At 49.9% G+C, this 14,464-nt stretch overlaps 1 protein-coding gene across 5 annotated transcripts in view; it reads right to left on the bottom strand.

The window, feature by feature from the left end:
• Positions 1-3,344: 3,344 nt before the first annotated feature.
• The window catches only part of RALY (RALY heterogeneous nuclear ribonucleoprotein), a 79,462-nt gene continuing 68,342 nt past the window's right edge, over positions 3,345-14,464 (bottom strand). For 4 of the 5 annotated variants that reach the window (XM_039248708.1, XM_039248709.1, XM_039248711.1 and 1 more), the window contains 8 exons: positions 11,666-11,930; positions 9,772-9,844; positions 9,531-9,578; positions 7,308-7,474; positions 6,508-6,621; positions 6,116-6,300; positions 4,881-4,929; positions 3,345-3,684 (listed from right to left, as the gene is read on the bottom strand). In XM_039248708.1, the coding sequence (XP_039104639.1) occupies positions 4,885-4,929; positions 6,116-6,300; positions 6,508-6,621; positions 7,308-7,474; positions 9,531-9,578; positions 9,772-9,844; positions 11,666-11,921 (888 nt within the window). In that variant the 5' untranslated portion in view covers positions 11,922-11,930 and the 3' untranslated portion in view covers positions 3,345-3,684; positions 4,881-4,884. The remainder of the gene's footprint in view (positions 3,685-4,880; positions 4,930-6,115; positions 6,301-6,507; positions 6,622-7,307; positions 7,475-9,530; positions 9,579-9,771; positions 9,845-11,665; positions 11,931-14,464) is intronic. The other variant, XM_039248712.1, reaches the window with a different exon arrangement.

Consider the following 14,464-nt stretch of genomic DNA (forward strand, 5'->3'; position numbering starts at 1 on the left):
GGATAAGAGATGACCTGGCCAGGCTTGGCTAATACTGAATGGACACTCACGTTCCAAATCCTCAAAAAGCATTTCAACAGCTGCTACTAAAACATTCTGAATCATCACATGAAACGAGGCCTAAGAGGGATTAGAACCAAATTGTGGCCATATTTTGACGCTCCTCAAATTAAGAATTTGGACTAAGCCATGTGACTTGCTTTGACCAAAAAACCTGGCAAACATGACACGAGCAAGAACTTCAAGAACACTTGCACCCTGACGCTTACCTGGTCTGCCTGTGAGATTCTGAGAACATGTGGCCCACTTGCCCTGCTGCCCAGCCAACCCCTTAACAAGTAGGTGAGGTTATCTGGGATCCACGCCCCCCCCCCCCCCCCCCCCAATCTGGCAGTTCACTTCAGCCATATCAGAGCCCAGCTGAGTGCAGCCCAAATTGCCAACCTACTGAATCAGAAGGTAATAAATGTTTATTAAAGGTACTACCTTTTGGGCTTGTTCTACAAGTGAACTGATGATAAAAGGCGCATTTACTATCCCTGATCTAGGCCAACCCCTCACACAGATGAGGAAACAGAGACCTAGCAAGGAGTAAGACTTGCCTGGCATCACAAACCTTGCTGGCAGCAGTACAGGGAGGAAAGCCATGGCTTACAATCCAGTAAATCCACTGATTGTGTTAATTCCTTTAAGACAGCTGCCAGGATCACAAATGAGGCTTCAGATCTTCAAAACATCTAGGAAATTGTAGCCTTTTGGGCAGAATCTGGTATCCTATGTCTTCATCATCTCCTTTTGGTTTTCAGAGGTTGAACAGATAAATGAAAACTGAGGAGCAAAGGAATGGGAAAGGATTTTCCTGCTCCAGACACAGGGAGGGTGGGCAGGTGTATACAACATGGTTTTGTGGATGTGAATCTCCCACTCAAACTTTCCCAGGGGCTAAGTAGTTCAGGGCCTTTTGTGTGGTGCCAGGATGGAAATCTTGCTCTGTCCAGGATGTTCTGGTGCCAGGGTGATTAGGCAGGACCTCTGGGTAGGGCAGATGCTTCCTGCCCTGGAAGGGAGGTCTTCCCTCCTCTTCTGCCTAGCATATTACAGAAGCTCATGGCCCCTCCTGTTCTACCTGACCCCAAACACTGAAAAGTGCGTGCTTCAGTCCCTATTGAGCAGGGCCCTGTAGAGTCTGAGAATGTTATTACAGCACAATGGGCACAGAGCACTAGGCTCTGGAGACACAGGAACATAGTGTCAGCCCTCAATGTTAAGCCCACCAAGGTCTAAAACCCCTCCTTTGGATTTGGCCCAAGTTCCAGTCTAGGACAGTATACAAGGTAAGGACATAAAAACCTGCCCAGGTATGCAAGTGGGTTTGCTAGAACTGGGCTCTGACCTTCTGGGCAGCAAGGATACATTGTGACTTCAGGAACTGCAGGGGTAATGTCCCACTGCGGGTGATTTTGGGAGGGATGGGACAATCCCTGTGGACCCAGCCCTTTCTTCTGGACACCTTCTTTACCTATTCAGGCTGAAGCCTTTTGTTACAAGTAAGCTGGGCCAGAACCCAGCCCAGTTCCAAGGGGCTATTTTTCATCCCAGGTCTGAATCTCTCAGACATAAGGCCTCAGCCTCTACCCTCTCTCCCCCTGCTGCCCAGGGTCCCTGAGAGGCACACATATGGGGACTGTGATCCCACTTGTGGAGGTAAAGCTCCAAAAAGGCAGAAACTTTGCTCCACATCACCCTATGAGGCAATGGCTAAGCAAGGATGGGGGCATTTGCCTCAGGTGTGGGTCCAGGACTCGGGCTGCCTCAAGGGCTGGTTAATCAGGCCCCTGGCACAGCTTGGGAATGCAGAGCCACACTAGGGCTTTAGACTGCTAGCCAGACAATGACAGGCAGGAAGGGAAGCCCAGGGAAGGAGACACAAGACAAAAGCACCCCTGGGTGATTCCATACCCAGGGTAGCCTAGCTTGTGCAGTCTCAAGCCCAGCCTCTAGCCTCCACCAAAACCGGGGGCCAAAGCCTGGGGGAAGTTTGATGGAGGCTGTTGTAGAACTGTTGGTCTGAAATAAGATTTTCAATAAGAATTCCAGCAGGCCTGAGACTTTGCAGAACATGTAAAGATGAAGAGCCCAAACCCCTTTCTGATGATGGGACCAAATTCCCTGCGTTGGGGAAGGCTGTCTAGAAGAGAGAATGAACAATTTTTGAAGAGCAGTAAGCTGGTAAGAAAGACTTCTCAGAGGTGCCCACACTGGAACAGCAGCTTAATAATGAGTGGGTATTTCTCAGAAGGGGAAAGGAGCAAGAAGAGTACGTGCCAGACTAGGAGCAAAGCACATTTCTCGGTGTCTGCCCACCAAAGCCCTACGCCAGGGACACCAGACTAACCACACCTTTGTCACCAGGTTCACAGGACTGGGTAGGGTACTTATGTATAACCTATGAGTGACTCAAAAAGATCTGCTGTGGCAGGTGATCCTCTCCTTGGAATCTGAACACAGAGAAATTGGTCAACTTGTGGGGTGAAGTTAGGACAAAAGTGGAAATTTGAAGGAACACTGCCAGTTGTCAGGGAACAGAGCAAAACATCTAGACAGGCGGCCCAGGATAGGTACAGGGAGGCCACAGGTATCCTGATGCCAACTTCCTACTGCTTGAGGTTAACTGGAATTGGGCTCTATTACTTGCTGCCTATGAGACTGAAAGACTTGTGTGGGGCAGGTGACAAAAGACGGAAGAGGCCAGGGTATACAGGATCGTGTACAGGAGTTGGGAGTTTTGTCCCAGTGGTGAGCAGTCAGGTAAGGGTTTTACAGGAAGGGACAGGACTCAGAAAAAGCACCATGGTGGCTAGTGGGAAATGAGGCAGGGAGAAGACTGGGAAGCTGGTGAGAGGACAGAGCCCAAGTGAAAAAAATGTAGCATCCTAAAGTAGGACAGCCAAGAGAGGACAAGGCGGTTCCAGAATCATCTTAGAGCTGGGAAAGACCAGACTAAACAAGAAGCTGAGATCTGAACCTACCACTGACTAACCAAGTAGGTCACAACTGCTTGCACTTTAGCCACCAAAATATTCTCTTGGGCACTGGGATATCTGACCATCCCCCAACAGCCCTCCTGGCCATTTCTATTCCCATTTTAGCTGTGGAAACTGAGGCCTAGACAGCCTAGCAGTATGCACCCGAGACAATGCTCCCTAGTCGGGAGAAATGAAGGAGGAGAAAGAACAGGGGAGGCAGACCAGACCAGACCAGACTCTTGGCATTAAGCAGACCAGGCCAGACTCTGGGTGGCCAGGAGGACTAGGGTACCTTAAGAAAATACAAACCATCCCATCTCAGAGCAAGTTGGGATCCAATCTCTTTATTGTTAGGGTGCCCTCCCCGTGACCCTCCCCTCTCCAAACCTATAGAAAAACCCCAAGCCTGGGAGTGTCCTGGAAGGGGAGGTAGAGTGTGGGGAAACCTCTGTCCTCTGGCCTGGGCAGTGCCAACAAGGAGGGTATGTGGGGAGGGGAGGCCGATAACTGCACCTGCAGATGATGTGGCAGTGGCTGGGACGTGTGGGGGAGGAGGTGCCTGCTCTCCTGGGACCCGCTGGGGGTGGTATCCAGGGGTGGGTGCCCAGCATGAGGCCTGATACAGTGTACGCCCTTCTCCTGCCGCTGGCCGTCGCTCCTGTCAGGCGGAGAGAGAGAGAGACAAAGCAAAGACTGAGGCTCAAAGGAAGAGCCCCTGGGACCCTTGATTATTACGACTGGGAAGACAAAAGGGCAGAGTGGTGTTTACTATTTACAGACAGAGATGTGCCTGCACTCTGGCTCTGGCCTCCTTATTTTCTGGCCGTGCAATCTTGGGTGAGTCTTTCCCCCTCCCTGAGCCTCCATTTCCTCACTTAAGCCCTGTACCTCATCTGAGAATTGGCTTCACAAGGTAAAACTTAGCCTCCTTGGTAAAACCAACCATGAAGCTCCAAGAGGATGGACCGATATACAGAATCTCCTAAACTGTTTGGGAAGCTCTTGCTGGTGGGGCATCTCACAGAATGAATGTGTCATGTGTAAAGACACCTCTGCAGTCAAGGCCTTCCTCCACCCAAGCCTGTCTTACCCTGAACACAGCCCACAAAGAAATGGGGCAGAGCAGGGTGGTGGGCACTGGCCAGAGAGTAGGCTAGGAGGCCATACACCACTGGATTCAAATCTAGGCTCCACCAATTACCACTTTGGGATCTAGTGAGATATAGGCTACCTCCCTGCCCCCTTCAGTGCCTCAGTTCCCACGTTACACTGATACAATCACAACCCTATGGGGTTGGGACAGTTCCTGGCACACAGGGCATTTCCTCCCGGCAGGATCAAGTCCCAGCCCCTAAGCCTGTCACAGCCATCACTCGGATAATGAACTGTTCCCTCTACCTTACCAGGCAGAGCCAGGACTACAGCCACAGGAGGCTCCTGACCCATCTCCCACATATCAAGGACCATCAGAACCCTGTGCTTTGCTAAAGCGGTTCCCTCAGATGCCTCTCCTTCAATCCTGAACAGGCTCAGCTAAATATCAACTCTTCCACAATACCCCTTTGGACCCCCTGCCTCTCCAGCCCATCATCCTGCTCGCACTGAGTGGTAATGGTTTGTGTCTTCCTCCACCAGACTCTGAGTGCACTGAGGGAACCCATGCGGCCGGGCTGGTCTGGCTAGCTCGTCCACGGCTCCTACTCCCACAGCCTACCAAGTTCCTGCCACAGAGGAACATGGCAGAATGGCTGCGGATTGAGGGGCCGTCCTTGCTGGGTACAGCGAGACCCTACCAGGTCTGCTTCACGGCATGCCTGCCGCCGCTCTTCACCCCGTCCACTGGGAGCCCCATACCTGCTTACTGCAAGGCCCCATCCTCCGCGTCTGTGTCCTGGCTGTGCTCCTGATAGGGAGGGGGCAACAAGAGACCACACATCACTCACTACCAACTCAGACTCATGCTATGGGGCCCACAGCACTTCGTGAGACCAAACTCTGAAAAAAGAATGATTACAGGACCAGTTTCAACACAGCTGGCTTGGGTTCCTGACAGGATGGTCTGAGGCCGTCCCCCCAGAAGAGAAACAGGACCAGTTAAGGGCATTCTAGGTGTGGGAGGGGAGCACATTTCTGAGTAGAAGGACCTTCTCAGACTGCAGCAGGCTGAATGCCCAGTGGACTGGTGAGCTCCCGATCCTTGGGACACCTAAGCTTTCATTAGGGCCTTTATGGAGACTACTATGCCTGAGAGAATAATTGGGTCAAAAAAGGAGAGACGAACTAGGGGCATGAGGAGGATCTCTGAACTGTAGTGGCCATGGGCCCATGTGTCCTCGTGCCAGAACCCAATACTGACGAAAAGGAGAAAGTTCCAGACCTGGTGAAGAAGTCTCAGCTCTAATTCTGGCTCACTCCTTATCAGTTAATAAGGCCCTGAGCAAGTTACTCTAATCCTCAGTCTCAGTCTCCTCACTGGGTAAAACGTGGGAATAGTAATAACTTTGCACAGTGCAACACTGTTAAGGTTAAATAAAGTTAGAAACTACAGGGCCTGGTGCTCAGAGTGTCTGTTAGGTAAATGAGTAGTAAGCACACCCAGTTATCATACAGACTCAGAGTCTGGTCTATCTTCCTACTTCACATAAGCTCCTTGCCAATGACTTCCCAGCCTCACTCTGACGGGTTCCAATAACAAAGAATTCCCTCTATGCCTCTCTCATGAGACAGCCTGCTTCGTGCTTAGGCAGTAATGGCTTTTAGAAAATCCGCTGGTAGAGTGGCTACCCAACCTCCCTGAGACTTCCCCAGGCAATCCTAGTCCTGCCTGCCCCCTGAAACTTTGCAGACTGTGCACCTTTAGGCCCCTGACTCTTCCCTTGTCCAACCTGTATGGAAACCAAGTCTAGAATAGGCCCTGGACTCCAGAGAAGTCTGCCTCAGTCCTCAGTGGGACTTCTGACTGGCAGGTGAAACAGGCAAGCCTTCTTCACAGGAAGAGGAAGGAGGAAGCTCACAGTGACACTCACCAGCTCAGAGGTCCCCCTTCCCGTGCTCCCCTCCTGCGCACCCCTCCCCAGCTGTGCCCTCACCAGCTCTTCCTCGCTGTGTGTCAGCAGCCCCTCCTCATCACCGTCGTCTCGAGCCTGTGCTTCTCCCTGGGGTGTGCCTGCCTCAGAAGCCGTGTCCTCTTGGGGGGCTGGTGGCCGGCTGCCGCCACCACTACTGCCCCCGCCACTGCCACCGCCACTGCTGCTGTCACCCTTCTTCTTGCCATCTTGAGGGGAAAGGGGTGGGAAGAGGGGAAAAGAACTCAGCCTGGGGCAGTTGCCCAAGGCAGTATCTTAGCGGCAGCTAGGCCTCGGCATGGTTGGATCCATGTGGCATTGGAGGCCAAAGCCCCTCTATGCCCTGTGTGCTGTCCTCCCCGCACTCTGCCCTTGCCCCTGGTACCCAAGCTGGGCAAGGACCCATGGAAGCTGACCTGGGTTGGCCTTCTGTTCCTCGGCAATCTGCTCCAAGCGGCCCAGCAGAGCATCGATGTTGGACTTGATCTGCGTCAGCTCTGTCTTGATGGTCTGCAGCTCACTGCTCTTTACTGGGAGCACAGGGAGTACAGGCTGTCACCCAGATGCTGGGAGCTTGACACTAACATTAAGACTCTCCTTAGCCCCATTCTGTCAACCAGGAAGGCAGGCCAGCGGGAGGAATGTCCTCATCCATGGCTCTTCGGCCAGCAAAAAGGCTGGAGCTGCCCGCGGCTTCTCCCTGAGACTTTTGAGGCCCGGCCTATAGTAACCAGATCTTTTCCTGTGACCTCTCAACAATGAAAGGGACTGGAGATGGAGGAGAATGCAGATGTGGTGTGCACTTGAGCGATCATACATGTTTTTCCGGTGCCTAGATTTCAAGGTGTGTGGATGTGGGTGTTTTACCATCGGCTTTCCTGGGTACCTGGCTGCAGCGTTGTGGACACCAGAGTGAATGTGAAGCAGTGGGCCTGTGCAAACTGGTCCTTACTACAGAAAAGATGATGACACCTTCTCCTCACTGGGCTCCATGTCACCACACTGGACATTTCTGTGCCCAAACCAAGCCCCTCTTCCTCAAAGGTCAGCCTTTTCCTCTTAGAAATGCAATAAAAATACTCACTTGGTTTTGCTAGAGCTGCAGAACTGTGGGAGATTTGTTCCTTCATCTATTTCCCAATGTAATAATATGCGATTCTATTATTTTGCTATCGAGAAAAAACAAAGAATCTAGGAAGAAGATACAGTCACTCACACTTGATCTTGGCTGAGCTGGTGGTAATGGCTGTGGAGCGGGCAAAGAGCTTGACAGGGATGGTGGTTTTGACACGCCGGACCAAGGGCACTGTGACCCGGGGTCGCTTCACAGGGACTGCCCTGGGCACTGGCACAGGTGACAGGCGGCCCCGATAGTCGAAGAGCCTGTAGGGGCAAATGGGCCAGAGGCTGCAGCATGGCCTGTGGCCACCAGAAGGCACTGCAACTCTAGACCAACAAGTGCTGGTGAAGGGCTGGGCAGTCTGCACTACACCCTCTGCGGAGGGTGAAGAGGAAGGGCTTCCAGCACCTTAAAAACTGCTGGGACACTCATTACATCCACCTTTCCTACCAGTCAGGTCAGGTGAGGGCAGGTGAGGTGGCAAGTGGCAATGGTTTCGGCCCCGGTTTAAAAAAAAAAAAAAAAAAGAAGCAAACAGAGACCAGTCCCAGAAAGGAGCCTGGAGCCTTCCCCAGGTCCCTCTAACACCCAGGCTTGCTGGCTTCTGCTCAGTCAACTGCCACCCCAACCTCTGGTCAGAGTTTGCAAATATCCCTAAAGCAAAATTCCAGTTGGGAACAAAAAGATGTAGGAATGGAGAATCCCCTAAGCCTGCCTGAGCTTCAGTCTTCCTATCTGCTCAGTAAGGATGATGACTCCCTCAAATTCTGTGCCAGGCCCTGCCCCCACCCCATCCTACCCCAAGGCTACTGTGAGAGCGAGGCATGAGAAAACTTGGTTATAAAAGCACACATGTTAAAAGCTGTCATGGTGAAAGGCCAGGGTACTGAGACTCTCAAACCAGGAGCCTATGACCTCAGAGGCATGAGGCTGGAGTCCCAAACACCTGTCCTCATTCTGGGCCCTCTTAATCACCCCCTCCCTCTTATTCCACCTTAGAGATGGAGGGGGGAGATACTACAGAGTATCAAGGCTGGACAACCAATCAGACCCCTGGGCTCCCAGACTATATACTGTCCCCAGTGTCATCACCCCGCCCTCTCCAAGAGGGCTTCTTTTCCTGCTCATCAGGCAGAAGCTCAGTAGGCTGAGTAAGGGTATCTCACACCACATCTGCTATTACCTTTCCACAGGGACACACAGCCTCAGGGCTACACTATGGGATCACTTTGCTGACAGCCAGGAAACGTGCCATCACTGGCCAATGCAATGCCCCATGGCTTGGCATTCCTTTGTTCAGGGACCCCCTGCCCAGGGTGGTGATGGCTGGAGATGGAGAGTCTCTGGGAATGGATCTAGTCCCAGACCCTGCATTTCTGCCCCTAAGGGGAGGGGGCGGCTCTGGCCTTGGTCAGAATCACTAACCACAGAATCCCAGAGCTGGAGGAGCCCTGAGGGATCACCTGGTGCAAGCCCATTTTACAGATTAGGAGGGGATTGGCCCAAAGTCACACAATCCATTCAGTGGCAGAGCTGAGATTAGCACCTAGTCTTCTGAATGAATCTCAGGCCAGGGCATATTCCACTACACTGTCTCCTGAAACCATTCAGTGGTAAGAAAACCAAGCCTCAGGGAGGTTCTCTTCTTCCTGGACAGACTGAGGCAGGCAGAACAGGAAGGACGAAGGAAGGAAGAAGTCTGGAACAGTCCCCATCATGATTTTCACTCAGGAATGTGGCTAGTGCCATGGAATGGAGCCCACAGACCAAGGCTGGAGTCTGGGAAGGCTTGAGGGTGAAGGGATGGGCCACATAGCCGACCAAGGACTCATTTAAACCTCCAAAGGACTGCTGGCCTCCTGGCTATAAATGAAAGGCCAAGAGGCTCTCAATGAACTTTTGAGGCTCCTTCCACCTGGCTGAGCACCTCAAATAGGTAAGGAGACTGAACAGCAGGAGCATGAATGCTCAAACTCCCTGTAGCTACTCTAGTAACCTGTAGTAATCTGTAATCCAACTTGCTATGGTTATATATCCCTTGCTATCCAGTCCCACTGAGTTTCAACCTAGGTTTAGGAAGAGGAAGGGCAGTCAGAGTGGGAGACAGTATGGGGTGGAGAAGCTCTGATCTGGCCACCTGCAGAACTAGACCCTAGTTGCAGCTCTGCCACCAACTTGTGGAACAGCCTTAGGCAGAAGCCCGTCCACAACTCTGGACTCCGGTTCCCACCTGGAGGACGGAGTGGGCTACACCAGCAATCTCTCAGGACCCTTCCAGCTTGGCTGTTTCATGCCTGGGCACGCCCCTCCCCTGCTCACCTGTCGTAGAAGTCGTCCCGGTAGTAATCATAGTCAAAGCTGTAGCCACTGAGGAAACAAAGGGGAGAGGGCCAGGGCTTAGGGACAGCCACTCAGCCCACTCTCCATAGGCCCTCATCTCCAAACACCTCCCCAAATTCTAGGCGTGGCACACTGTCACCAACCAATGTTCACTCCCTCTGTGGAAAGAGGGACCAATCCCACCCAGATGGAGAGAAAGAGAAGAGACAGAGCGCCCCACCTGTATATGGCGGATGCTGCTCTCTTTAGTCCCTTGGGTCTGTTGGGCTTGGGCTCTCCAGCCATGTTGATATCTGTGTGGAGAAAGGCACAGTCAGATGCTGGCAACACAGCAGGAAATCCAAACACTTATCACCTTCATGTACAGGAGGAGCAATTTCTATAGGTTTGTGAGGGACAATGGACTCTCCTAATTAGCACCAACAGAGGTCTTCACACATTAGACTCCTACCCACACATCACAAGAGATATGCCTATTTACAAATGCATGTACATTCAGATGTATGCATGCCCGCACACGTCACACACAAACATACCATGAACATCACATATATATGCATTCTCAAGCACATTCCTGTAACTAAGTACTTCAGATACATATCTTCACACACTTGTTCATATATCCAGATAATCAAGTCACACACAAAAATAATATATGTACTCAAGTACACTGAGACTTGGGTCCAATGTCATGTACATAACTGCTCATCTACAAGTGAGCCACATTCAAGCAAATGTTCTACTGAACATCTTTCTAACTAGAATGATGCTTAGCATACGACAGGATCTCAGTATCTGACAAGTATGCATATCTGCTTATACACATTAGTATATTCTGACACATACACTTTATATATTATATATAGTAATGATGTGTCCACATATTCTCCATATGTTTAGTAACATCCACATATCACACATTCAGGAATACATCTATTGATATCCTTTCTTGAACATACATATACACAGAAGTAGGTGCACTGTACACACTCCAAAGTAGACTACATGGCCACATCATATATATATATAACACCAAGGCCAAAGGCACCTGCTTCACCTTGTGCTCATAGCCCCTCCTCCTGGCTCTCATAAATTATGAGTTCCAACCTGGGGGCACCTAGGTGGCTCAGGTGGTTAAGCGTCTGACTCTTAATTATGGCTCAGATCATGAGCTCATCTCACAGTTCATGAGTTCAAGCCCCATGTTGGACTCTGTGCTGACAGTGTGGAGCCTATTTGGGATTCTCTCTCTCCCTCTCTCTCTGTCCCTCTAGAGAGCTCACCTGCTCTCTCAAAATAAATAAACTTAAGTGGGGGGCAGTTCTAACTTAAGACATCTGTAGCCTAATGTTATAAGCTATGCTAGTCCACTGTTCAGTTTCTCTTAGGAATCTGCATTTTAACCGGAACCATAAAGTTTGTCATTAGAGTCACTATGAAGGCAAAGACATGACAGAACCATTTTTTCAAAAAAATTTTTGAATGTTTTATTTCTGAGAGACAGAGTGAGCAGGGGAGGGTCAGAGAGAAAGGGAAACACAGAATCTGAAGCAGGCTCCAGGCTCTGAGCTAGCTGTCAGCACAGAGCCCGACACAGGGCTTGAACCCACAAGCTGTGAGATCACGACCTGAGCCAAAGTCGGACTCTTAACTGACTGAGCCACCCAGATGCCCCATGACAGAACCTTTTTTTTTTTTCCAAATTTATTTCTAAGAGAGAGAGACAGAGACAGAGACACCGTGAGCAGAGGGGGGGTCAGAGAGGGAGATACAGAATCTGAAACAGGCTCCAGGCTCTGAGCTAGCCATCAGCACAGAGCCCAACGTGAGGCTCAAACCCAAGAATCATGAGATCATGACGTGAACCGAAGTTAGATGCTTAACTGACTGAGTCACCGAGGCACCCTAATTTTTGAGGAGCTTCTAAAATTCACCCTTGCGTATAACTACTTAATTCATACCTTAAACGTAATTTACAACTATTTAGTTATAACATTTCAGATAAGGATAGTAGAGTGAGAGAAACAGAAAAAGGTCTAAGAGGGGAGCTAAAAAGTGAAGGCCAGCACCTGCTCAGGAGAATACCAGGAGCAGGGCCAATGAGAGATGCTTACCCAGTGTCTGCCCGGCCAGCACACGCCCATTCTCTCCCAGCACAGCTGCGCGGGCATGACGCTCGTTGGCATACTGGACAAAGGCATAACCTTTGTGCACAGAACAGCCGGCTACACGGCCATACTTGGAGAAGATGGTCTCCACATCTGACTTTTTCACCACAGCTGTGTTGAGGTTTCCGATGAAGACTCGAGAATTGATAGACTTGGGGTCGTTCTTGTTGGTTACGTTGCTTGTCTGGATCTTCAAGGACATGATGGCCACCTGAAGAGAGAGAGCAACTGTGAGGCTGCGTCCTCCAGTTGGGCTCAAGGTCTACCCATGGCCCAAATCCTAACTAAACTGGATTGCTCTGTGCCCTGCTACATACACACAACCCTACCCTACAGCATTCAGCCTCTCAGCCTCCCCTTTTTACATCTCACCAGGATGCTGGCCTCATTTAGTACTGACATGATAAGCAGAACCAGGACGTTTCATAAGGGAGAAAATGCACATTTAGAGGTCACAATGCTAGTGAGTGGCAGGGCTGGGATTTGAACCCTGGTCTGCTGGACTCTAAACCCATTCTTTCTTAATGCTTATCTCAAATGTTACATCATGCAGGATCTAAATTTGAAGACCTTCCATAGTTTTTCTTCTGTTCTTTCAATGTAGAACCATGGTGAAGAAGTCACATGGTAACTGCAGGTAATACCTGCTCTAGAATAGTATCACATTATGAAAATTACTCAGTCTGATCCAGACACTGACCTAGTTATGGCTATCTTTATTGGCATCAGCCATTTTTAAAAAGGTAGGCTAAATAAGCCTCACTGAGCACTCATGGCAGGCTAGGGTGGCATGCCACTACGGATTATTACTATTGTTCGTATTTTACAGAAAGAGACTCCAATGAGTTCTCTACTTGCCAGGAATAGGCCAGGTGGTCCCACAGCCCTTTTTTTTCCATCTTTATCACTCTCCTTTCCAGAGCTAAAGCCAATTTAAATACTACAGTTAAGTCAGCATATTACCCATTTTTATACTAACTCATTCAAATTTTATTGTTTGCTTAGAGATAATATTGTACCTACTTTTTGCTCTCTAAATTCTGGCAATGTCTTTTACCCCAAGGAACCTCACCAATCTCTCCTACCCCTGACCCTGGACATGCTACATTAGAGCACAGGCTCCAGAAGGAAAGGAAAAGGAGGCTTGATGTCAGTAAGAAAAATCTACCAGTAAGTACTGGCATTTGTACTTACTGCCCCAGACTTCTGCTCATTGGCATGGGTTTGTACAACTCCCTTTTGGAACCCTCATATCTCAATACCCCATTGTAGAGCTATTACAGAAGGTGCTGAAGACCCTAAGCGGAAAGGAAAGGAGAAAGGAGAAAGGAGAAAGGAGAAAGGAGAAAGGAGAAAGGAGAAAGGAAAGGAAAAAGAAAAAAACCTCTCATCAGCCTAGGCTAACTGTAAACACCTGCCTATGAACCTAGTATTTTGGGGTAGAAGGAGCTTCTTTTCAGGGAATTAGAGCAGAGCTGAGTATAGGCAGGGAAAGCCTTATCTTTTGTTCTATAAGAGATCCTTTTCTCTTCGCTCCTCCCAGCCTGGAAGCTGGCATGTTCTGACCAGCAGATGGCACTCACTGCAAGGAAACCATAGGCTAGACATGAGAATAAGTAATTCCGAGGAAGAACCTATTCCTACCTAGTGTAGGCTTGCAGTAGCTTGATGGATATACTGGGGTCAAGTGTGTACCATCCTAGATAAAGGACAGGGGCTAAGAGAGCACGGGTATTGATGAAGGAGCTACTGCCGCCTTTGGAAAGGGCCTGGAAAGGACAGACTCTTTTATTACTGTTTACTTTTACATCCAATCATCATTTATTAAGCAGTGAGGAACATAAAAGATATTATCCATGAAAACACAACATACTGTTCATGTGCAGCACAAAATGCTCAATGTATGTGGGTTCCCTTTGCCCCCCGCCCCCATTCCTCACATTCCTGTCTGATAATCCCTTGCCTACCTGGATGACAAGCCATTCAAAAGTTAATTCTTTATCCGTGGATATAACAAGAAGTTTGTGGGGCTCCTCCATGGGCATCGGAAAACTCTCCAGGTTGGTTCAGCTCAGAGCCATGAAGTTTTGGCTCAGGGAGAAGCCATCTACTGTGGCAAAAGGGAACCAACCACTGACCTGGGGGTGTAGACCAAGACAGAAAGAGAAGGGGGGCGATGGTTCAGACCTGTTGATGACTACTCTCTCTGCCACTGACCTGGCAGGGACATGACAGGTGCCGGGCTCCCTCAGACCTCTGGCAGGAGCCTCTGATACCAACCACTGAGCGGGAAGCATTTGCTGAGCACCTATGTTTAGTTCTACAACAGGACCAGCACTCACTCCTTGGCTGGTGAGTGAAGTTCGTCAGGTTTGGCCATACTTAGTCTTATCTCTTCTCACCTGGGGTTTGGGACAATTGTACATAAAAAGGTCTTTTGCAAACAGTGAAACTCTTTATAGGACCTAATAATTACCCTCTGACTAGTTGAACTCCTCTGTTCTAACAACACTGCCCAATATTGGTGAAACCCATTCTAGATGAGGGTGAAGGTCAGACTGGAGCACATTCTGAACAATGCCAAGAAAGGGCTGCCAAAAGCTGTTTCACACAAAGATTACTAAAGAGACCGGGGACATTTATGCTTGTGGCCATGGTGGGTGAGGAACCTGCAGGGCCATGAAGAAATGTCCACCTGAAGCATGCTCCAGGCACCAACTCCTATACTCCCCCCCTCCCCTCCGC

This window comes from Hyaena hyaena, unplaced genomic scaffold, assembly GCF_003009895.1.
Source record: "Hyaena hyaena isolate Hyena2069 unplaced genomic scaffold, ASM300989v1 scaffold_315, whole genome shotgun sequence".
Taxonomy (NCBI): domain Eukaryota; kingdom Metazoa; phylum Chordata; class Mammalia; order Carnivora; family Hyaenidae; genus Hyaena; species Hyaena hyaena.